At 45.4% G+C, this 25,140-nt stretch overlaps 1 protein-coding gene across 4 annotated transcripts in view; it reads right to left on the reverse strand.

Moving 5' to 3' along the window:
* The window catches only part of ppil2 (peptidylprolyl isomerase (cyclophilin)-like 2), a 408,077-nt gene that overhangs the window by 258,711 nt on the left and 124,226 nt on the right, over window positions 1-25,140 (reverse strand). For all 4 annotated transcript variants that reach the window (XR_011356343.1, XM_069933672.1, XM_069933670.1 and 1 more), the window contains one exon: window positions 17,283-17,334. Coding sequence is in view for 3 of the 4 variants with exons in the window: in XM_069933672.1 (XP_069789773.1) it covers window positions 17,283-17,334 (52 nt within the window). In the remaining variant the exon portion in view is untranslated. The remainder of the gene's footprint in view (window positions 1-17,282; window positions 17,335-25,140) is intronic.

The raw sequence follows: 25,140 nt of genomic DNA on the forward strand, positions 1-25,140 counted from the left end.
CCCATTGCTCCCCGCATCCCAGATATCCTGGATACAGGTCTCCGATACTGATGATGTGGCCTCCTGGAGTCTCTGGCAGAAACAAGAGGGCTGCCGAGTCCCGCTGGGATTCTGGTCACGTACCATGCCCGAGGCTGCCACTCATTATTCTGCTTTTGAACAACAGTTACGAGCCTGTTACTGGGCCCTGCTGGAGACTTAAACAATGACAGGCGATGAAGATGTTCAATTGCGACCTGCACTTCCAATAATGAATTGGGTCCTGGCTAACGACGCTAATCTAAAGATCGGGCGGGCTCAGCAGTCTTCTATTGTTAAATGGAAGTGGTATATTCAGAGTCGTGCGACCAGAGGGCCTGAAGGGGTGGGCCGCATACACGAACAGGTGGCTGATCTTCCATCTCGTCATGAGGACGTTGAACCCGCCTTGCCCCCTCCTTTACCCCCTTCACCAGTTCAGTGGGGTAAACCATATGATTTGCACACTCCAGCAGAACAAGAGGATGCCTGGTATACTGATGGTAGCAGCCGGTGGGTGCAAGGAAAGCAAAAGTGGAAGGCGGTGGCTTACCATCCCAAGTCAGGAACTCACTTATCGAAGGAAGGGAAGGTTGAGAATCACTGCTCTAGACCCAATTGTTACTGAAATATTTTGCTTGAGAAAAATTGTCGTTGGCCCATTTCCTTTTGAGTTATGAAACCGTGCACATAACAAGTCAATTAGGGATGATTAAAACAGTGGGTTTCAAACTTTTTCTTTCCACCCACATCCCACCTTAAGCAATCCCTTACTAATCACAGAGCTCCGATGGCATAGGGATTACTTAAGGTGGCATGTGATTGGAAAGAAAAAGGTTGAGAACCACTGATTTGTAGCATTCAACCCTGAGATTTGTTTTCCAGTGGGCCAAAAATCTGTACTCAGGAAAAGATATGTATACTGTACATAAATGTAAGCAAATTGACTATTTATTACAGAATTTTTTTTCTGTATTGCATAATGTGCGAAGAGTCCTTAGTCTGTTGTTTAGGAGTCATAGCTGGATGTGGGTGAGAGGATAGAAGAGAAAAGTGATATGGGGGGATGTAGGAAAGGAAATGGGATGGAGAACTGGTCAAAAGGAACCAGAGAGAGAGACCCGGGATAGGATTTAAAGGAAACTGGATATGTCTATGTAAATGACATCAGGTTGGAGTGTGCCTGAACAGAATATTAGGTAATTTCCGGGTAGCCTTGGTTTGGCAGTGTATGAGGCCACGCATAGCCATTTCGCCGCAGGAATGTAATGTCGACTTAAACTGGTTGGCCACCGAGATGTCCCTATTATTCCAGCAGATAGCGTGAAAGTGCTCGGAAACTGACTCCTAGAGTGCTTCCAGTTTCTCTGATATAGAGGAGACCACAACAGGAGAACCGGATGCAGTAAATGACCCCTACAGATTCACAAGTGAAGTATTGCTTCACTTGGAAGGACTGTTTGGGGTTCCGAATGGTGGTGAGGAGGAAGTATGCACACAAGTTTATAGGTAAACATATTTCTAGCGGTCACGGGGAATTCCAAGGGGGTAAGTAGTGGGAAGAGATGAGTGGACAAGGGAGACCCAGAAGAAGCGATCCCTGCGGAAAGTGAAGAGGACAAGATGTGTCTGATGGCGAGATCACTTTGTCGGTGGTGGAAATTGATATCTTAGATGTGGAGGCTGGTGGGGTTGTAAAGTGAGGTCAAGGGGAGTTCTGTCCTTATTGCGTCTAGGGACGGAAGAGCCAGGGCAGTTGTACGGGAAATAGGGGAGATGGGGGTGGGAGGAAGGGAGTTTGATGGTAGTCGAGGGGAAGCCACGTCTTTTGAAGAACATCTTGGATGTTCTGGAATGGAAGGCCTCATCCTGGGAGCAGATGTGATAGAGGCAGAGGAATTAAGAGAAAGGAATAGAATCCTTACAGGGAACAGGGTGTGAAGAGGTGTAATGGAGGTAATTGTGGGAGTTGGTAGATTAGCATAAAATATCTGTAGAGAGTTGGTCACCTGAGATGGAGTCAGAGAGATCAAGAAAGTAGGGCTAGAGGTGGACCAAATGAATTTGAGGTTGGGGTGAAATTTAGCAGCAAAGTGGATAAAGTCGACGAGCTCATCATGGATACAGGAGGCAGCTCCAATGTAAGAGTCAAATTTAGCAGAGGAAGTGTTGGGGAGCCTTGCCTGTTTAATCTGGTATCATGCATTGCTCCACAGAACCCACAAAAAGGTCGGCACACCTGGGATCCTTGCTACTCCTTTGTCTTGAAGAAAGTGGGATGTCAAAGGACTCATGTAGCCCATGTAGAAAATTTCTGAGAATTAAATTGCATCAAAATATGACAGAAACAAATCTTTCAAATGTATATAAAATATAATTCAATTTTAAAATATTCCTCTGTAATCTCATATATTTCCTGATCTAAATCACCGACGTGACAGAGGTAACGACGAGGAAGTAACCTTGATACATTCTGGTCTTAATGAGCCTTGAACCTTATTGGATGGATATTTTTCATGTTTTGTCAATAATATTACCTGTTGATCTTGAACCTATTCCTTTAACAGCTTTTTTTGGAGTGTAAGATATTAACAAGTGATTTTCTTCGTCTGATCATCAAGTCACACTATTTCCAACTCATGGCATGAAGAGCGATCCTACTTACATGGAAAGATCCTGTTCCACCCACTAGCATTCAGTGACATGTCTTAATTTAGAAAAGATCAGGTGTTCTGCGTTTACGCTAACACTAATTTTCATAAAATTTGGAGTCCTTTTATGGACTACTTTCGTGCTCATTAAATCTGCTTGTCTTGATCATTGAATGTATTTATTTATATACGTGGTTTTTCCTTTCAGTTAGTAATGTTTTATAGATTCAGCAGAACTCTATGACCTTTAATTTTATGTCAAAACATCCCAGGTTTTTTCAGTAAGGGGTAAGAGTTCTTTTCTTTGGTGATTTTCTTTTTTGACATTCTGTATGGGGAAAGCGGCATAATCACTATTGTTTTATTTTTGGAAATGTACTTATATTCTTCATATCTGGTAACCTTGTGTTCTCTATACAATGTGTGCTTATTCTATAGAACTCAATAAAAAGATTAAAAGATAAAAAATATTGATCTGAATGGAAAATGCATTTGAGAGGCAAGAGACATTATTGAAACTAAATGCATTTTTTATTCCTTATTTCCTTTCTCGTTTGAAAAGCACATATGGTGAGGTGGATATCACTTAGTATTTTACCAGTAAAACTATCACAGGAAATAAACATAACGTACTATGAATGGGCGCGATGCCGTTAGATGAGTGACAGTGTCATAGGCATCTCTTTTAAAATTTAAAGAAAAAAAAGTTGTTAAGTTGAAATAAAATAGGATTTTGCAGGAAATAGACTGTAAAAGAAATAGCGAGCGTTTCAGATTGATGACCTTTCCTTTGAACTGGTGTCAAACATATTCTTTGTTCAGTCTTGATGAAGGGTTCTGACCTGAAACTTTGACATTTCTTTTTTTCCCACTGAAGCTGCTCAACTCGCTGAGTTCCTCCAGCAATTTGGTTTTTTTGCTCCAGATTTCAGCATCTGGGTGTCTCAAACTCTTTGCTCTTCCTTGAACAGAGGCCCAGACAGTTTCCCTCCACCATCAAGCTCCTTGGTCTGGTTCCTCACCTCCACGCACTTCTGCTCAATCACAGGTGGAACCAACATGGGCCACGGAGTGCTGGTCGCTTGGTGGAACAAGTAGAACAGCCCACTCCCCATTTCACTCCTGCTGGGCAGCCCCACAACTCATTTATTTGGCGCATTGATAACTACTGTAAATATTTGTGTATAATGCGTTTTGTGTAAAATGCAACCCCCCCCCTCCCATTTTTGATGGGAAAAAGGGGGAAAAATTTTACCCCCGTGTATGACCCCCCCTCCCCTCGCCTGCCCGAGTCGTGCTGGCGTCTCTCTCCCCCCTCTCCCACTCGAGTTGCGCTGGAGTCTCTCCCCACTCTCCCACCCGAGTCGCGCTGCCGTCTCTCCCCCTCTCTCACCCAAGTCACACTGCCGTCTCTCCCCCTCTCCTGCCTGAGTTGCGCTGCCATCTCTCCCCCCCGCCTGAGTTGCGCTGCCATCTCTCCCCCATCCTCCCCCCAACCTAGTCAAGCTGCTGTCTCTCCCACCCGAGTCGCACTGCCGTCTCTCCCCCTCTCCCGCCTGAGTCACGCTGCCATCTCTTCCCCCTCTCCCGCCCAAGTTGCACTGCTGTCTCTCCCCCTCTCCTTCCCAAGTCGCGCTGCTGTCTCTCCCCCTCTCCCTCCTGAGTCATGCTGGCGTCTTTCTCCCCCCTCTCCCACCCAAGTCGCACTGCCGTCTCTCCCCCCTCGCCTGCCCGAGTCGTGCTGCCATCTCTCCCCAATGATTCGCACTACCATCTCTCCTCCTCCCCAACCTAGTCGTGCTGCTGTCTCTCCCACCCGAGTCACACTGCTATCTCTCCCCCTCTCCCGCCTGAGTCACGCTGCCATCTCTTCCCCCTCTCCCGCCCAAGTTGCGCTGCTACCTCTCCTCCTCTTCCTCCCAAGTTGCGCTGCTGTCTCTCCCCCTCTCCCTCCCAAGTCGCGCTGCTGTCTCTCCCCCTCTCCCTCCTGAGTCATACTGGCGTTTCTCTCCCCCCTCTCCCACCCAAGTCGCACTGCCGTCTCTCCCCCCTCGCCTGCCCGAGTCGTGCTGCCATCTCTCCTCAGTGATTCGCACTGCCATCTCTCCTCCCTCCCAACCTAGTCGCGTTGTCGTCAATGTACTCGGCTGATGATAATGAATGGTTCAAAATGAACCAGCAAACATCATACTGCCCACAGAACTTTCAATGGTTGCATCTTCAAGTTGTATAGAATCTATCAGCACCCGACTACATTGTTAAACCTGGCAGAATTTTTTTTTTTTAACTTTACTCCCGTGTATAATGTGACCCCTCCACTTTGAGCTCGAATTTTGGTACATAGTTTTTTGCACTATACTCAAATACTTACAGTAAATTGGTGCTCTCGTCAGCTCTTGCACAAAGCCCAACTGTTTCTCCAGCTTTATTGAAATTTTCATCCTTGTTCCAGTTTCAGGTGGTCCGTATACAACTTTTCCTCCCATTCGGGCATGGTTTCCTTTTCTTTATCTGTGGTCTTCCTTCCGCCGGGGATGGTGGGACACTCAATTGTGTCCATTCATCTCATCTTCTGGTTTTCAACACATCTAATCATTCAAATACCTTTGCAAACATAACCATTTTACATTGTGCCTTTTTACCTCATTACTTGTACTGCACTAATTTAGCACAAGCCAGAATCATTACATCATGATTTTAAAAAATAGGCACCTCTCGCGTGTGTTATTTGCTCGGTGAAATAATCCAACCTTCAGAGCAGAAAGGTCTTCTAAAAATCCTTTTGCAAGAAACTTAGGTGATGTGCTTCTAAACTTAACCAGACTGTTCTGAATTACTAAGAACATCAGAAAGAGAAGCAGGAAGTGTATCATCCAGCCACTTATGGTTGTGGGGCTGGCTATTCAATAGGATTGTGGTTGATCTTTTACTTTTGTATCACTTTTCTCTTTTCACTCCAAGTCCCACAACTTCGTTGACACTCTTAATAGTGTGACAGAGTATATAGAAATGTTTTTGCGAGATAAATTGGGAAAGGTTTGTTAGAGTAGGTCACATGCAAACACTTTAAAACAGATCTTATTTGAAATACTGAGTGAGACATAGTGGCTTCTCACATCTTTTTGCAAGAGCCTTGAAGAGTGCTCCAGAAACTTCACTAATGGATTATTGTATATCAAGGCAACAGATAAAAGAGCAGGCCGGAGTCACTATTGTGTGTGGGAGAGTTTTGCTGTTGCAAGCAGAGAGAGTCAAACAGGCTTTCAGTCTCAGACTCAGAGGGTGAGAGGGAGAGAGAAAAGCAGAGATCACTTCACAGTGTCAGCCAGCAGAAGTTGCTGGGACTAAAACAGGACAAGCTGGCAAGCTTTTGGAAGACAGTGTGGTCGAAGCCCTTGTGGTTCATGCAAGAGGAGAGGACTGGCTGTCTAATGTTTCACTTGGAATAAGAGAAATAGAAAGGAACTCTGTGGAGACCTGAAAGAAAGAGGTTATCATCTGGATAACCCTGAGGGGGAAAGTTTCATCAGCAAGACACTGAGGTGACTGATGGAAGTACATCAGTTGTGGATCTCCTGGAACAACACATCTCTCTCTGAAAACCAACAAGAATGGTCTTGAGCGGTAACCATTTACCTTTCGAGCACCAAAGCCTGGTGAACTTTATACATGTTAAATTCTGTGCACAGTATAAGAATTGCCTGCAAACAGTGAATTTGAGGAATGAGAAGTGAGATTGGACTGTGAACCAAAGAACTTTTCTGAACTTATACACACATTAGAATGCGCAATTTGGGATTGTACTTGCTGGAGTTTAGAAGGTTGAGAGGGGATCTCATAGAGACATATAAAATTCTGGCAGGACTGCACAGAACGGATGCGGAAGGGATGTTTCCAATGGTGGGGGAGTCCAGAACCCGGGGCCATGGTTCGAGGATAATAGGCAAACCATTTAGAACTGAGATGAGGAGGAATTTCTTTACCCAGAGGGTGGTGAATCTGTGGAATTCATTGCCACAGAGAGCAGTAGAGGCAGGTTCATTGAATATATTTAAGAGGGAATTAGATATATTTCTTCAGTATAAGGGAATTAGGGGTTATGGAGAGAAGGCGGGGACGGGGTACTGAACTTTAAGATCAGCCATGATCTCATTGAATGGCGGAGCAGGCTCGAAGGGCCGAATGACCTACTCCTGCTCCTATCTTCTATGTTTCTATGTTTCTATTATACACATGCACACTTAGAATTAGAAGAGCGTTAAGTTAGGTAAAGTAAGTTAATATTGCTAAGTTAAAGTGTAATTCTGTTTTCATGTTTAAAGAGAATTAAAATCAACTTTGGATTAAGTAACCATTTGTCTTGGTGAGTATTTAATGCTGCTGAATTTATGGGTCCTCTGGGCTCGTAACAAGAGTCAAAATTATATCAACATCTGCCTTAAATATATTCAGTGACTAAACTTCAACATCCCTCTTGCATACAGAATTCAAAAGTGTTTTCCACAGCGTGAAAAAATTTCTCATCTCAGTTGTGTTTTCAAAACTGCTGCCCTGACTCCAAAGAAGCCACCAGTGGAAATATTATCCATATATTTACCCTGTCAAGCACTGTACAAATTTTTTTTGTAGATTTTCGGAGGGAATATATACGCAGTTCATCAGTCATTCAGCATTCTCATTGCCCGTGGGAAGAAGCTGTTTCTCAGCCCCGTGGTCCTGACTCTGATACTCCTGTATCTCTTTCACGACAAGACTAGCTGGAAGATGCTGTGTGCAAGGTGGTGGGGGTCCTTAACGATTTTGCAAACTCTCTTCAGACAATCAATGGGATTGTAGATCAATGTAGATCACATCAATGGGAGGAGGATGGGGAGGGAGTCCCCAGTGATCCCCTCTGCCGCTCTTATGGTCCAGTGGATTGAACTCCGATCCAATGCTCTACAGCAATCATTTCACACTGTGATACAGCTGGCCAAGACACCCTCGATAGCGATCCTGAACATAAGTGACAGGATAGTGGCCAGTAGCCTTGCCTGTCTCATTCTTCTTGGGGAGTGCAGATGCTGTCTGCCCTGGCCCCCCTCTGCCCCCAGATGCATAGAATTCCCTCTTATCCTCAACTACCACCCCACCAGCCTCTGCATCCAAAAACATTATCTGCTGGAATTTCCAGCATTTACTACAGGATTCCACCACCAGACATATTTTTCCTTCTCCTCCCCTCTCAGCCTTCCGCAAGGTACCCTTAGCAATACCTTTGATTTGGATAAAATGGGATGAGTTAGTGATTTAGAGCAAGGACAAGTTCTGCCAGGCAAAGGAGGGTGGTGGTAGAGGGTGACTGTACAGGTCTTTGGTCCAGGAAAAAGCAAAGTGCTTTCAGACCTTCTGTATGGGGGGTGGAGATATAAAGGGTTTGGACACCCATCGTGAAGATGAGGCAGTCCAGTTCAGGGAATCTGAAGTCATTGAGGAGATAGAAGACATATGAGGTGTCGCGGATGTAGATTGGGATGGATTGGACCAGGGGAGAAAAGATAAGATTCTAGATAAGATGAAACGAGTTCAGTGGGGCAGGAGCAGGCAGAAACAATGGGTCTGCGCATCTTGGGTAGGAGGTAGAAATGGGCAATACGGGGGGAGTGGGAGAAAATGAGGTTGGTGGCTGTGGAGGGGAGGTGACCAAAGGTGATGAGGTTGGAGACAGTGACTTGAGGTGTGGTGGTTGGATCCTGTGGGAAGGGAGGAAGAGGTGTCAACTGGTCTTGGCAAGGTAGAGGTCAGTGTGCCAAACCATAACCACCCCACCCTTGACTGTGGGTTTGATGGTGAGGTTGGGATTGTTGCAGAGAGTGGAGGGCGAAGCATTCTGAGGACATGAGATTAGAATATGAGAGGAAGGTGGTAAAGTTGAGATGGTTGATGTCTCTGCGGCGATTGGAAATAAAATGGTCCAGAGCAGGCAATTGACCAGGATGAGGTGTCCAGGAGGAGGAAGAAGGCTTGTAGGAGGAGAAGTGGTCTGGGGTTGGAGGGGTGGAGAGTCACAGGTGGAAGTGGGCCCAAAGGTAGAAACAACAGAAGAAGAGTTCTGTATCACAGCATGCATGGAACTTGTTGAGGTGTGGGTGGAAGAGGACTAAGGTGAAACCTCTACTGAGGACCAAGCACTCCATCTCAGAGAGGGGAAGGACAGAGGGGATAGTAAACACCAAGCAGGGTTAGTGTGATCAGTTTTGTGGGGGGTGTTAGGGGGAGGGGGGTTGGGGAAGTCCGAAGGTAGAGATGGAAGATTGGGGTTGGAGAGGGGTTGGGGTGTCTTTCTGTCTCCATCTCGGGAGATGGGTTTTCCACCAACAAACCCTCCAACTCCCACAACTACCTGGACTACACATCCTCACACCCTGCCCCTGCAAGGATTCCATTCTTTCTCTCAAATTCTCCATCTCCGCCGCATCTGCTCCTAAGATGAGGTTTTCCAGTTCAGAGCTTTGAAATCTATGCCTTTTTCCATCATCAACTCAGCTCTCACTCACATCTTCTCTATTTCCCACTCATCTGCCCTGGCCCCCCCGCCCCTGGATGCAACCAACATGGTATCCTCCTCATCCTCGCCTACCACCCCACCAGCCTCCACATCCAACACATTATCCGCCAGAGTTTCTAGCACTTACTACAGGATCCCACCACCACATATTTCCCTATCCTCCCCTCTCGGCCTTCTGCAGGGACCATTCCCTCCACAATTCCCTCATGCACTCATCCTTCCTCACCATCGCACCTCCGGCACCTTCCCCTGTACCTGCAGGAGATGCAACACTTGCACCCACACCTCCTCCCTCAACACGGTTCACAGACTCAAACAGGCCTTTCACGTGAAACAACACTTCACCTGTACATCCAGAGAACTGATTTACTGCATCCAGTGGCCTTCTCTACGTAGGATAGACAGGTCACAGACTGGGAGATGGCTTTGCTCAGCACCTCCGTTCCGGCCGCAACAACAGCAACCTCCCAGGGCCAACCATTTCAATTCTGAGTCACACTCCTACGTCTGTCTATGGCCTTTTGTACTGTCCCACCCTGACCACCCGCAGATTGGAGGAACAACACATTTTATTTTCCAGCTGGGAACCCTCCAGCCAGATGGCATGAACATTGACTTTACTGCTTTCCACTAAACCTGCTCGCCCTTACTTCCCCTCCCCTTTTTCTGTCTTTGCAGTTCTCCTATCCACCCAGCCATCCATCCTCCCCCTCATTGCTGCTGACCTCTCCCTCCTTTCCCCACCTATCATTTGCCACCCCCCCCCTCCCCCACTCTACTGTTCGGCATTTTCTCCTCAAGTCTGAAACGTTGGTTCTGTTGCTACATAAAGGACACGGTTAGACCTGCTGAGCTTCTCCAGCATTTTGAGTTTTTGCGATGCATAGTGGAGGGTGGTCATCCCTAGTCCTGAAATCCACAATCACTTCCTTTGTCTTATTGAAATCGAGACTCAGTTTGTTATTCTCGCAGCATTACACAAGATTTTCCACTTCTTCTCCGTAGTGCCTCTCAAACCCTTTGACAATAAGGGCCCCATAATACTAATTGCTTGTTGTCTTTGTACGTGAACTCTGAGCACATGGACATCAATGTCTTTCAGACATTTGCTATTTTAAACAAGACTCTGCTTTGCCTGCCAAAGTAACTAATCTCATATTTTTCCACCCTATATCCCACATGCAATCTCCTAACCGCCTCAAGCCTCTGCCTCACATCTCATCCCCACACCCAGCAATGAATCAATAGCAAACCTGGTGATACTAACTTGAGCCCCTCATCCAGATCAACACCAATCCCTCTGGTGCCTCACTAGTTATAGCCTCACAGTCCTAGTCTCTGATTTCAGTCTGTTAACCAATCCATGGCAGTAATAGCATCCTTAACCCCATGTGCTCTCACTTTGTTTCATAACCTGTTTGGATATGCAGCATGGGAACGGGCCATTTCAGCCCGAGTCCATGCCACCCAATTTACCTACTACCGCCAGTAAATTTTTTGAACAGTGGGAGGAAACCGGAGCCCCCTGGGGGAAACCCCACACAGACAGGGGGGGAACATACAAACTCCTTATAGACAGTGCAGAATCAAACCCCTGTCCCGCTGTTACGGTGCTGCGCTAACTGTGCCTCCTTCCGTGACTTCCAAAGTGCTAAATATACCAAAACACTTCATTTATTCTGCTAGCTACAAGCTCAAAAATATTAATCAATTTGTCAAATATTTCCATGTTGACTTTGCCCAATCCGATCATTATTTCCTCAGTGCACTTTTTTTAAATAACGTTACAACTTTTTTCCGACCAATGACATCAGGCTAAAGGGGATACAACTCCCCACTTTCTCTCTCCACCATTGGCCATCTTCTATTCCATGGAAACCATTCTTGGATCACTATAATTTTGCCACTTCTTTCAAAACACAGCGTTACGCTCTACACTAACCGTAACAGCGCCAGCAAACTGGACCAGAGTTCAAATCCCGCGTGTCTGTAAGGAGTTTGTACATTCTCCCCATGTCTGCGTGGGTTTTCCCCAGGGGCTCCAGTTTCCTCCCACTGTTCGAAACGTACCAGGGATTGTAGGTCAATTGGGTGTAATTGGATACCATGGGCCAAATGGCCTGTTATCGTGCTGTATGTCTAAGCTTAAAATTTAAATTTTAAAAAAAACTGAGAAGCTATGGAGAGGGTGCAGAGGAGATTTACCAGGTTAGCAGAGCTGGGACTTTTCTCTTTGGAGTGAAGAAGGATGAGAGAAGACTTGATAGAGGTCTACAAGATTATGAGAGGGATAATCTGGGAAACAGGTAGACGGCCAGCACCTGATTCCGAGGGCAAGATCAGCAAATACCAGAGGACATATGTACAAAGAGAAGGGAGGGAAGTTTAGGGGAGACATCAGGGAAAGTTTTTTTTTCTACACAGAGAGTTGTGGGTGCCTGGAATCCCTTGCCAGGGATAGTGGTGGAGGCTGAAATATTGGGGGCATTTAAGAGACTCTCAGACAGGCACATAGATGAAAGAAAAATAGAAGGTTATGGGGTAGGGAGGGTTTAGTATTTTTAGGAAGGAATACATGAGTCAGCACAAAATCGAGGGCTAAAGGGCCTGTACTGTGCTGGATTGTTATCCATTAAATTATTCTCCTATTCTATTTTCATTGGGGAACTTCTTTATGTAGACAGTCCATAAGACATAAGATGTTCAGCCTATGGTTTCACTAAGCAGGAGACAAAAATTAATGGTCCTGCTGGAATCTAAAGGAATATACAAACTGCTGGATGATTTCAACAGGTTGAGCAGCTTCTGGGGGATCGAAAAAGAGGAATTGTCAACATTTTAAGACCAGAAGACCTAGGAGCAGAAATAGGATATTCAGCTTATCGAGTCAACCCCACCAGACAATCATGAGCTGATCAATTTTCCCCACTCAGCTTCACTGCCCGGCCTTCTGCCCACAACCTTTGATGCCCTGAAAAATCAAGAACCTGTCAATCTCTGCCTTAAATATACCAAATGACGGCCTTCTCAACCGACTTGGCCTCCACAACCATGGTAAGAGCAAGGAATGAGCTGAAAGCGGTGAATGCGGGTTCGATTTTGACATTCACAAAAAACTTGAGTAGCTACAAGGATGGGAGGGATAACCCAAGTCCAGGTGTAGGTCATTGGGACGAGGCAGAATAACAGTTTGGAACAGTCTAGATGGGTCGATGGGCCTGGTTCTGTGATATGGTGTTGTATGCTTCTGTGCCTTCTCTATCTTTTTCATTTCTTATTTCCTTTGGTCTTTGGTCTTGAAATTTCTTCAAACATATTTCAAAGCACATTTTGATTTTTTTTCCATTGATCTATTTATATTTAACTTTTCTTATTAGCCACGGTTGAGTCAGAATTAGGATTTATTGTCGTGAACAAGTCATGAAATTCAGTGTTTTGCGGCAGCATCACAGTGAAAACATTCATATTATAACCATCTTACGATAATAATAACATTAACAGTGCACGAAAAGTCGGCCCGTGTCTGTGGTTCATGGATCATTCAGGGATCTGGTGGCAGTGGGGAAGGACTCATGTCATTGTGCTGCTGAGGGCTCGTCTTTAGGCTTTTTCCTGATGGTAGCAGAGTGAAGAGGGCATGGCCTAGGTAGTGGGGTCTTTGAGGATAGAGGCTGCTTTTTTAAGACACCGCCTTATGTAGATGTCCTCGATGGAGTGAAGTCTGGTGCCTGTGATGTTGAAGGCTGAGTTAACAACCCTCTGGCGTTTATTCTTGCCCTGAGAGTTGGCGCCTCCGTACCTCCACGATACACCTGTAGAAGTTTATGAGAGTCTTTGGTGACATACTGAACCACCTCAGACACTTCACAAAGTTTAGCTTCTTTGTGATTACATCAACGTGGAGGCTCCAGGACAAATCACCATTTCCTATTGGGTTTATATGTCTTTGAGAGTTATTTCAAACTATGTATTGATAGGTTAAATATTAGCCATTGCACTTTCTAATGCTTCCAACCTTTCACTATGAGCCCTTTCCTGGATTGAACATACTAATTTAAATGTAGATATACAGCACAGTAACAGGCCTTTTCGGCCCATGAGCCCGTGTAGCCTAATTACACCCAATTCACCTACAACTCCCGTACTTTTCAAATGGTGGGAAGAAACTGGAGTCCTTGGGGAAAACTCATGCAGGCAGGAGAGAACATACAAACTTCCTTACAGACAGCATGGGATTAGAACTGCAGTCCTGATCGCTGGCGCTGTAACGGTGTTGCGCTAACTGTTACTCCAACCATGCCTCCCAATATCATCGCAAAAAGAGCACGCCAGCATCTCTACTTCATTATAAGTTTTCGGAGTTTGGGTATGACATTGGAAACCTTGGCAAACTTCTACAGATGTGCTGTGGAAAGTGTGCTGCCCGGTTGCATCACGGTCTAGTATGGGGGCATCAGCACCCATGATCGTAAAGCCCTGCAAAAGGTAGTGGATCACAGGAAAAACTCTCTCCACCATCAAGAACATCTATGTGGAACGCTGCCGTCAGAGGGCAGCAGCTATCACCAAGATCCACACCACCCAGCACACGCTCTGTTCTCGTTGCGGCCATCAGGAAAGAGGTACAGGTGCCCAAGACTTGCACCACCAGGTTCAGGAACAGCTGCTCCCCCTCCACCATCAGACTCCTCAACAACAAACTCAGAGATTCATTTAAGGACTCTTACTTTGTACTTTATGTATTACTGAATATTTATTTTTTCTGTATTTGCACAGTCTGTTTGTTTACATTTCTGACTTTTATATATATATATATATATATATACATATATATATCTTTTTCTTGAGTATATATAATATACTGCATATATATATGTACTGAGTATATATAATATAATATGAAGCAAGGCTGTGTTCTCGCACCAACCCTCTTTTCAATCTTCTTCAGCATGATGCTGAACCAAGCCATGAAAGACCCCAACAATGAAGACGCTGTTTACATCAGGTACCGCACGGATGGCAGTCTCTTCAATCTGAGGCGCCTGCAAGCTCACACCAAGACACAAGAGAAACTTGTCCGTGAACTACTCTTTGCAGACGATGCCGCTTTAGTTGCCCATTCAGAGCCAGCTCTTCAGCGCTTGACGTCCTGCTTTGCGGAAACTGCCAAAATGTTTGGCCTGGAAGTCAGCCTGAAGAAAACTGAGGTCCTCCATCAGCCAGCTACCCACCATGACTACCAGCCCCCCCACATCTCCATCGGGCACACAAAACTCAAAACGGTCAACCAGTTTACCTATCTCGGCTGCACCATTTCATCAGATGCAAGGATCGACAATGAGATAGACAACAGACTCGCCAAGGCAAATAGCGCCTTTGGAAGACTACACAAAAGAGTCTGGAAAAACAACCAACTGAAAAACCTCACAAAGATAAGCGTATACAGAGCCGTTGTCATACCCACACTCCTGTTCGGCTCCGAATCATGGGTCCTCTACCGGCACCACCTACGGCTCCTAGAACGCTTCCACCAGCGTTGTCTCCGCTCCATCCTCAACATCCATTGGAGCGCTTTCATCCCTAACGTCGAAGTACTCGAGATGGCAGAGGTCGACAGCATCGAGTCCACGCTGCTGAAGATCCAGCTGCGCTGGATGGGTCACGTCTCCAGAATGGAGGACCATCGCCTTCCCAAGATCGTGTTATATGGCGAGCTCTCCACTGGCCACCGTGACAGAGGTGCACCAAAGAAAAGGTACAAGGACTGCCTAAAGAAATCTCTTGGTGCCTGCCACATTGACCACCGCCAGTGGGCTGATAACGCCTCAAACCGTGCATCTTGGCGCCTCACAGTTTGGCGGGCAGCAACCTCCTTTGAAGAAGACCGCAGAGCCCACCTCACTGACAAAAGGCAAAGGAGGAAAAACCCAACACCCAACCCCAACCAACCAATTTTCCCCTGCAACCGCTGCAACCGTGTCTGCCTGTCCCGCATCGGACTTGTCAGCCACAAACGAGCCTGCAGCTGACGTGGACTTTTTACCCCCTCCATAAATCTTCGTCCGCGAAGCCAAGCCAAAGAAGAAGATATAATATATAATATATATATTATTATATATATATATTATATATATATATATATATATATATGAGTGTGTGTGTGTATATATATATATATATATATATATATATATACATACACATGCAATCGATAAGTAGAAACTTGGCCTGGCACCCAGGGAAAAGAATTTCAGGGTTGCGTGTGACAATAAATTTCAATTTGAACAGTGAATTTTCCAATTAACCCACACTTCCATACATACTCAGAATCCACCTCATTTTATTCTGCACTTGTCCAGTTCTCCCATCTTCCCTCTCCCAAACTGGTTCCATCTGCCCATCATCCACTGCCCATCTGGTTCCAGCCTCTTTCACATCACCTGCCCCCTCCATTATTTCTGGATACTGGCACCTTTCCTCTTCCCTCAGTCCTGATGCAGGCTCTTGACCCAAAAGATCCACTTACACCTATTGCCTCTGAAGATGCTGCTTAACCGCCGCGTTCATCCAGCATTATTTCACCCCACCCCCACTAGATTCTAACATTTGTATTCTCTTTTATCACTTAGCCAATTCAAGCCTCATACTTTTGTAATTTGCTTTGTTTCAATTTAATACCTTAGTTTGTGAACTAAATCACTTTCAATCTTTATATAAAATATTCTGACATATGATTTGACCTGCTGAGCTTCTCCAGTATTGTGTGTTTTTACTTCAACCATGGTTGTCTACAGATTTAACTCTTCCATAAATGTGCTGTTGCTAAGAATGTTAACTGACCATTTCTCATTACACAGTATAATTAAAATAAGCTTATTTAAACACATCATGAATTTGTTGACCACACCATGACCAGTCATTTGTTTTGTCCAGTCTGTGGGTAGATTGAAATTCCCCATGATTATATTGCAGTAAAACCCCCTGGTCTCTGGCACCTAGATGCCAGATACGTGAATTGTCCAGTTGCTTGGGACTTAGAATGCCTAACTAATACATTAAGAATAAACAGTTTAAAAGGAAAAAGATAAAAATATTATGTACTTACACTAAACTTCAATTGCATGAATATATAAACCATTCAGCTTTTTACTTTATTTTCAGTCACACTCTATGAAAATATTTAACCGTCGCTGCACAGAGCCACCCGAAACATGAACAATAACATTATAAATAATCAACAACCCCCCCCCCCCTCATGTTTACAGATGATGTCTCTGACCGGTGGCGACCCTTACTAAGCAGGGATAAGGAGACAGTTTAAGAGAGTCGCCCCATCAGCAAATGGCATCAACCAGCTCTTCATCCTGGGCGACCCCATTTTATTCAGTCATAACCTTATTCAAAAAGCTGCTATGAGCAAAGGCCAATCAAGGCTCTCCGCTGGCTGCATATTTGCCCCCATCTTCATCAAAGATTTACGGGTAAGTGTTGCTTCAGAGAACATTTACTTTTGCTATTTTAAATTTTTACCCTTATTTTATTCTTATAATTTTTTTCATCTATTTTTTTTTTGCCAGTTGCTTGAGGCTGCAATTTGTTTGATTTCCAGATACCATGGGTTTTACTGTATTAACCTTGGTACTTATCCCTCCAATTTCCTGACACACATCGTCTTAATGACTCTCACTGGAAGCTCACAGACAGCTCCCACCAATGGTTTCTACTCCTTTGTTTCTTAACTCCATCTGCACTGCTTCTGCTTTTGAGTAACAATTGTGGATGTTAATTAATATTACTTCATTTTTTTTTCCCTTTTACAATGCACTTAACCTACCAGTGAAGCAGATGGCCATTTTCACTGAAATGTTTAGTGGGAGTGCACAATGAACCTGATCCTGTAGCCCCTGATGCTGTGTAATGATGCAGAGAATTATTATTTGAAGTTAGTGTTCATTCCAACTTTTTTTTCCCTTTGATATCTCCTCGCAAGTGAAGGAAACACCAGACTGTGCCAACAAGATCCTCCATGAATCATCAATGTATAGAGTGCAACTTAAAGAACATACCTTCGCTGTTTTTATGGTAGTTCAGCTTAATGAGTGATTTAACATCCAATTTCTGGAACAAGAAAAAAAGAGATCAGTAAATAGTCATGCAATAATTTTAAATTCTCTAACCCACTCATTGTTATTTCCCACTCAAGATGTTGCTATTTAGTAAAGTCAGCTCTCCAAACCCAGATAACAGGGGAGTCATCAGGGCTAAGTTTGATTTAAATTCAGAGTTCTGGGTGCCTGGAATGCCTTGCCAGGGATGGTGGTGGAGGCTGAAACATTAGGGGAATTTAAGAGACTCTTAGACAAGCACATGGATGGAAGAAAAATAGAGGGTTATGGGATAGGGAGGGTTTAGTACTTATTTTTTTAAGGAATATATGGGTCAAGGGCCTGTACTGTGCCGTAGTATTAATTCTATGTTCTACAACATCCCTTCCCAGTACTAACTTTGTTCCTTTCTGTAGTCAGCTTAGCAAAATTATGTATTCATCTTCCCCTTTTGTGTTCTGTCTCTTCCCTCCCACCTCCCTCTCCCCCCCCCACCTTTCTAAACACAACAGACATAACAGTTATATTGCTGGAATAATTTCATCCAAGCTGGCATGTTGGGAAAAAAAGGTTCATTGAATAAGGGTAGCGATCTTTACCTTGACCACAACAAAAAATATGAAGCACCTGGGCTGATAAAATAAAGCTGGTTCTTTAACCTCATACAGGACAAGAAACTGAAATCTGGTGTCTAAAGGGACTCCCTTTTGCTTCACTTTCTTTCTTGAAGGTGGCGTCGGACTAGTAATGTTTCTGTGTGTCTTAGCAGGGCAAGCAAAGGTTTTTGTGTTCATGAAGAAGAAAAATGAGGCTCTGTTCATGTCGTGTGACTGAATCAGAATTTATTGTCAAGAGCATGTCAGGAAATTCATTGTTTTAAGGCAGCATCACAGGGCAAACATTTCTATAAACTATATTTCAAAATAAATGAAATAGTGCACATTAAAGAAAAGGACAAAGTGAGGCTGTGTCTGTTCATTCAGGAATCTGGTGGCAGAGGGGAAGAAGCTGTCCTTGTGCCGTTGAGTGCTCATCTTCAGGCTCCTGTACTTTTATGGGACAGCACGGATGGCGTAATGGTTAGCGCAACTTTGTTACAGTGCGACCGATCGGGACCAGGGTTTGAAACCCACGCTGTCTGTAAGGAGTTTGTACGTTCTCCTTGTGTCTGCGTGGGCGCTCCGGTTTCCTCCCACCTTTGCAAAAGGTGCCAGGTATAATTATGCGGGACAGGGTTGTGGGCCAAAAGGGCCTGTTAGAGTGCTGCTTATCTAAAAAAAATTTAAATTCTGATGGTAGCAGAGTGAAGAGGGCATGGCCTGGGCGGTGGGGGTCCTTGAGGATAGAGGTTTCTTTTTTAAAGACACCACCTCTTGTAGATGTCCTCGATGGAATGAAGACTGGTGCCCATGATATCACAGGCCGAGTTAACAATCCTCTGGAGATTTTTCCTGTCCTGACAGTTGGCACCTCCATACCAGACAGTGATGCAACCAGCCAGAATGTTCTCCACAGTACACCTGTCAAAATTTTCAAGAGTCTTTGGTGGCCTACCAAATCTCCTCAGACACCACACAAAGTATATCCACTAGCAAGCCTTCTTCATTATTGCATCAATGTGGAGGCTCCAGGGCAGATCTTCAGAGATGCTGATACCCAGAAATTTGAAGTTCTTGACCCTCTACACTGCTGACCCCTGATGAGGACTGGATTTGTGTCCTCCTGAAGACCACAATCATCTCCTTGGTTTTGCTAACGTTGAGCGCAAGGTTCTGTGTGTCTGTGACACCAGTCAACTGGCTGATCTATCTCCCTCCTGTTCACTTCCTCATTGTCATCTGTGATTCTGCCGACATCTGTGGTGTCATCGGCAGATAGTATTGGAATTGTGCCTGCTCACACAGTGAGCAGAGCAGTGGGCTAAGCATGCATCCGTGAGGTGCGCCTGTGTTGATAATCAGTGAGGAGGTGATGTTGTTTCCAGTTCGTACTGACTGTGGTCTTCCGATGAGAATGTCATGAGTTGGCTCAGAGCAACCAGAAATGGACAGTAAATTCCTTCTTTCTTTTTCAATCTTTTTATTAATCATATTATAGGTAAACTATCCATGAGGAGAACAGAATACATAATCAAAAAGGGGAAAAAATAGAAAATTATACTGTGCTAATCTGTACCTTTCATTTATAACCTTAGTCATATTATCTTTACATAAATTCCTCCAATCATTTTCATCTATCTTCTTATTCAAATTGGTTTCCCATTTCAATTTTGGTTTATGAATATTTGACTTAGACATTTTGTTTTGTAATAATTTATACATCTCATAAATAAATTTATTTATATCTCCTTTAGTAAGTAATAACTCTAAAACAGATTGTCCTGGTAATTTTAAACAATAACCTAACTTTTCAGTAAAAAATGCTTTTACTTGATAATAGCAAAAAAAAGTATTATTGGGAATCTCATATTTTTCCCTCATTCGATTAAAAGATACAAATTTCCCCACTTCAACATTTTTAATCCCCAATTGATTCCATATCTTTGAACACTGATTATTAACAGTAAAGGGAAAAAGCTTATTTTGATATCAATGATATCTACATCAATTATACCTAACCCCTAAAAATTTAGAGAGATTTAATTTAATGTCTTCAGATTTATGTTTTAGATGTGGTTAAGAGACAGGTGTAGCGTCTGCTGTGGCAGCGCTACTGAATAATGAGACATCCACACAAGGTGAGTGTAAAATAAAGACTGGCTTTACTGGTTTGAAATCCCCGTGTGTCCGTGCTGGCCCTGCCCACCTCCGTACCCTCCAACTTCCGGAAATGATGTCATCGCGCCACGGTGTCACTCTCCGGCTGGCTGGCCGCTACACTGAAGTGGTGGGCTCTTTAGCCTGCGTGTGGCACCAGGTGCGGGCTCCTTCTCAGCAGTGAAGGGGACCAGCCACATGCTGCAGAAATTCAGCCCGTTTACTCGTGCAGTCACTCGGCTCGCTACACCCCCCCCAGAATCGCCATCGTTCTCTGAGCCATCTAATTTACAGTCTCTGGGTGGTCTACCTCTGCGCTTGACCCAGGGGCCCGGGGCCAGCAGGTTGGAGTCCAGGTGTGTCTTTGAGGCGGTCAACTGTGAATCTGTCCTGTTGGCCGCCAATGACCAATGTGAACACCACACCGTCTCTCCACAGTACCTTGAAGCGGCCTTCATATGGGCACTGTAGGGGAGGTCCCTTGCTGCCTCTGCATACGAAAACATAATGTGTGGAATGCAGATCCACTGGAACATGGCTGGGCGGCAGGTCGTGTCTGGATGGTGGCGGGGAGGTGGGTGGGGTTTCGTCCACCCACTTGCTCTCTCAGCCTGCGCAGGACGTCCAACGTGCTGGTCTGTGGGGTGGGAGGGAGGAGGTTGAAATGTAGGTCCGCTGGGATGGTAAGGGGTGCGCCATACACCATCTCTGCGGATCATGCCAGCAGGTCCTCCTTCGGTGCCATGCAGATCCCGAGCAGTACCCACGGAAGCTCATCCATCCAGTTTGGCCCAGCCAGTCAGTCGACTTCAGGTGGCGGTGGAATCGTTCGACCAGTCTGTTTGCATGGGGATGGTAGGCCATCATATGGTGGACCTGGCTGCCGGAGAGTTTTGCCAAGTTGGACCAGAGGGAAGAGGTGAACTGCACTCCTCGGTCTGATGTGATGTGGCTTGGGACTCCGAAATGTGTGACTCAGGTGAAGAGGAAAGCCCAGACGCAAGCCCCTGTGTCACACGCAACTATGGGTGTTGCCTCTGGCCAGCGGGTGAATCTGTCAATGGTCGTGAACAGGTACTTCATACCCTGGCTCAGTGGGAGGGGGCCGACGATGTCAACGTGGACATGTTCGAACCTGTATTGCACTGACTCAAAAGTCTGTGGGGGGAGTCTTTGGTGTGTTGCTGCACCTTGGCGCGCTGGCACTGTCAGCAGGTTCAAACCCACAGGGTAATGTCTCGGCGGAGTTCATGCCACATGAACTTGTCCGAGAGCAGGCGGACCATATATCTTATGGAGGGGTGAGATAACGTGGATCTGGTCAAAAACACACCTTCGTCAGTTCGTGGGTAGAATCAGCCTTGGGGACCCAGTGGAAATATTGCACAGCAGGGTCAGTTCTCCTGGTGTGGCTGAAGTCTCTGACCTTCAGGCTGGTGATGGCCGTCTGGTACACCTGGACATTTGCGTCCTCCCTCTGGTCCTTAGTGAGCTGGGCGACATCGTGCCCCCCACAAGTTGTGACGACAGCGGGCCGGGACAGCAAGTCGGCTACTATGTTAGCCTTACCAGCAACATGGCAGATATCCGTGATGAATTTCGATACATAGGAGAGTTGTTGCTGTTGTCTTGCCGACTACGTGTTCGAGACCTTGCTAAGCGCGTAGGTCAACGGTTTGTGGTCTGTGTAGGCGGTCCATTGCTCGATCCATTGCTCTAGCACCATGCCCACCACTCTGTCTGAAGCATCCATTGTGAGGGCCAGGGGGGAGGTGGGATTCAGGTGTGCCAATACCATGGCCTTCGCCAGTGCTGCCTTGGTGGCATGGAAAGCCTTGGCCGCCGATGAGGTCCCTGCTGACCATGTCCATTAGCCGCTGGAATGTCTGAAAGGCATTCTTAGGAATTCAAAGAGGCCAAAAGGTGTGTGATGGCCATCTTCTGGACGTTGCTGGGGTGTACTAGGATTGACGAGGACCACCTTGGAGAATGCCCTGCAGCCTTGTGGCAAAATCCTGGACGTGTGGGATGGGGTACCTGTCCAGGACTGTCGCCTCATTTAGACATCGGTTGTCACCGCACGGACGCCACACGCTGGAGCTCTTCTGTACCATATGGAGTGGGGTGGCCCATGGGCTGTTGGAACGGTGAACGATCCTCAACTCCTCCACGGCGGCAAACTCGGCCTTGGCCTGTTGGAGCTTAACTGGGCTTGTGCATGCTCCACAATGTGACGGGTTGGAGTCAGGGAAGTTCAGTGCCAATAGAGCCGGGTATTTGGCCAGTAGGGAGGCATACTTGTCTTGGTCCAGGATGTGGATTCACAGTGGCAGGAAAGAGTGTCTCCGTAGAGTGGGGGGAAAGATTGGAATGCTGTGGCATTTACTAACCAGCATCTGGTAATGTCCACTAGCAGTTCATGAGCCCGGAGGAAATCCACTCCGTGTAGCGCCTGTCCCACAGCCGCGATGGTGCACTCCCACTGAAAAACAGCATCTGCAACGTGGTTGGTGACCAGGCGGGTACTGTAGCTAGGAATGGTGGTCCATTGGCCGCTTGCAGGGAAAGCCTTTGGTGTTGTTTCTCGCCTCAAAGGTGGGCGGGATAAGGCTAATCTCCATGCCTGTGTCTATGAGGAAATCCCTCTTGGTCCTATGGTCACTGAGGTAAAGTAGGCCTTTCAGTGTGCCAACTGCCGAGGCCACTATCGGTGGCCGACCTGCCCATTTTCCATCGCCGTGTTGGTTTTGGTGGTGGGGTACGAGCACGGGGGCGGGGGGGGGTGCACTGCTGGGCATTCTTGCCCCATCAGCAGTGGTAGAAACAATAATCACTGTAGTTCTCCATGCATTCTTTGCGATGATGGTGTCGCAGTTACTGCTGGTGTTTCTGGTGGGCTGGATGGGATGGGGGTGCCAATCACGTAAACTGGTTGCATGTAAAGGGAGTTCTGTTGTGGCACACAGAACAGCCTGTCTGCTTCCTTGGCTACGAGTGCAGGGCACTGAAATCCATGTCCGAAACTGCTGAGGATACGTGCACTGACAGTTTTGAGAGGAATAGGGCCTTTAACAGGAAGCAGTCTGTGAGCCTATCTGCCAGGGCCCCATCTTGGGCATTTGCTCAGAGGGGTTTCTGTCGCCCAGGCCCTGCACGTTGAGGATGCAGATGGCACACTCGTGCCAACTGAGCTCTAGGATGTCAAGGAGGAAATGGCGGAACTGCTCATACTTGCGCTCCAAAAGTGGGTTTTTTTATGAAGGAGCTTACTTGGGCAGCTGTGGCAGCGTCCAGGGTGCTGACGACATGCCAGAGCTTGGTGTCCTCTGAAACGATTCCCTGATGTGGAACTGTGACTCAGCCAGCTGTAGCCAGTTCTTGGGTTGGCTTGCCCAGAACAGTGAGAGATGTATGCCCACCGCGTTGGTCACGGGCACTGCGACCGTGGATTCAGCCAGTTGCTGCATTTTCTTATCGATGCTGTTTTCAAAGCATTGAAACTGCCGGGGTCACCACTGTAGCATCTGCTGCGGCACCGCTACTGAATAAAGAGACGTCCACACAAGGTGAGTGTAAAATGAAGAGTGGCTTTACTGGTTTGAGTTACCCGCATGTCCACGGTGGCCTGCCCCTTCTGGTGACGTACCCTCCAACTTCCGGAAGTGACATCATCACGTCGCGGTGTCACTCTCCGGCCACCTGGCCGCTACACGCATGTGGCGCTAGGCGTGGGCTCCTTCTCGGCAGTGAAGAGGACCCCACCCCATCTTGACCTGGCTGCAAGTTGTGGTGATTCGGCCCATTTACTCGCATGGTCACTCAACCGCTACATAGGTACCTTTTCTCATTTGACGTGGATCTGTCCTAAAGTTAAGATCTTTTGGATACAAGTTAAATTATTTTTGGAAAAAGTATTAAAAGTTAAATTTCCGTTTGATCCAATGTTGTTTTTATTAGGAGATATTAAGACGGTTGATTTAAGATTAAGATTGACTATGTATTAAATTGAATTTTTTACTTATTTTTATTGTATCCAATAAATGTCCAGCTATTACTTGGAAATCTGATTCAGCTTTGGGAATGCAAAGATGGCACAATGAAATGAAATCTTGTATCCTTCTTGAAAAGAAAACACATAATTTAAGGGATAAATACAATTTTTTTTAAATGGAGCCCAAATTTGAAAACTCTTGGTTTGAAGATTTGAGCTCTCAATCTGCTTCTGGTGAGATGTCTTGATTTCACAGCCGAGAATTGGAATTTTATATATATATATATATATATATATATATATATAATTGATGATCTCCTTTTCTTCTTTCTTTCTTAGTGGGTAGATTTAGGGGAAGAAGGGTGGGTATTAGTGGGGAGGGAGAGGGAGGTTGGGGTTCTTTTTTGTTATTATCCACATATATTTTTACTGTATATGAATTTTATTACAATTGATGTTATTGTGGTTATAAAATTTAAAAATAAAGTATTCAGAAAAGGGGGAAAAAAATCACTATATGACATCATATGATATACCATATTGCATGACACCACAATTAACAAATATGAGGGTAAGTTCCCCAGAATCTCTATCAATAAATTAACCTGGAATTCTGAACTGGGAAGATTAAAGCTCCAAGACTTTAAAAAAATTATTGGGCAACCCAAATGAAGTTCATCACCTCCCAGTTTGATGGAGGAGACAAGTTCTCTTGGGTAAAACTGGAACTGCATAAGGTTGGTGGGAAGATGGCAGAAAATTTTATATATAAATGGAATTCTAAATTACTATTTGGTGCTAAGGAAGCCCCCTTTCTAAAACATATTATTACAACTTGGAATAAACTCAATGGTCAAATTGGTGTTAGGGGAGGCTTCTCACCCAAAATACCCCCAGCTCAAAATAAATTAACTCCATTAACAATTGATAAAATTCTAGAAACTTGGTCCCAGAGTGGGATCAAATCTATCAAAGATTGTTATGAGTTGGGACAATTTATGACATTTGAACAAATCAGGAATAAATTTGGTTTTAAATACATCCTTTTTCTGCTATCTTCAGTTAAGATCTG

The sequence above is a fragment of the Narcine bancroftii genome, chromosome 4 (assembly GCF_036971445.1).
Source record: "Narcine bancroftii isolate sNarBan1 chromosome 4, sNarBan1.hap1, whole genome shotgun sequence".
Lineage (NCBI taxonomy): Eukaryota > Metazoa > Chordata > Chondrichthyes > Torpediniformes > Narcinidae > Narcine > Narcine bancroftii.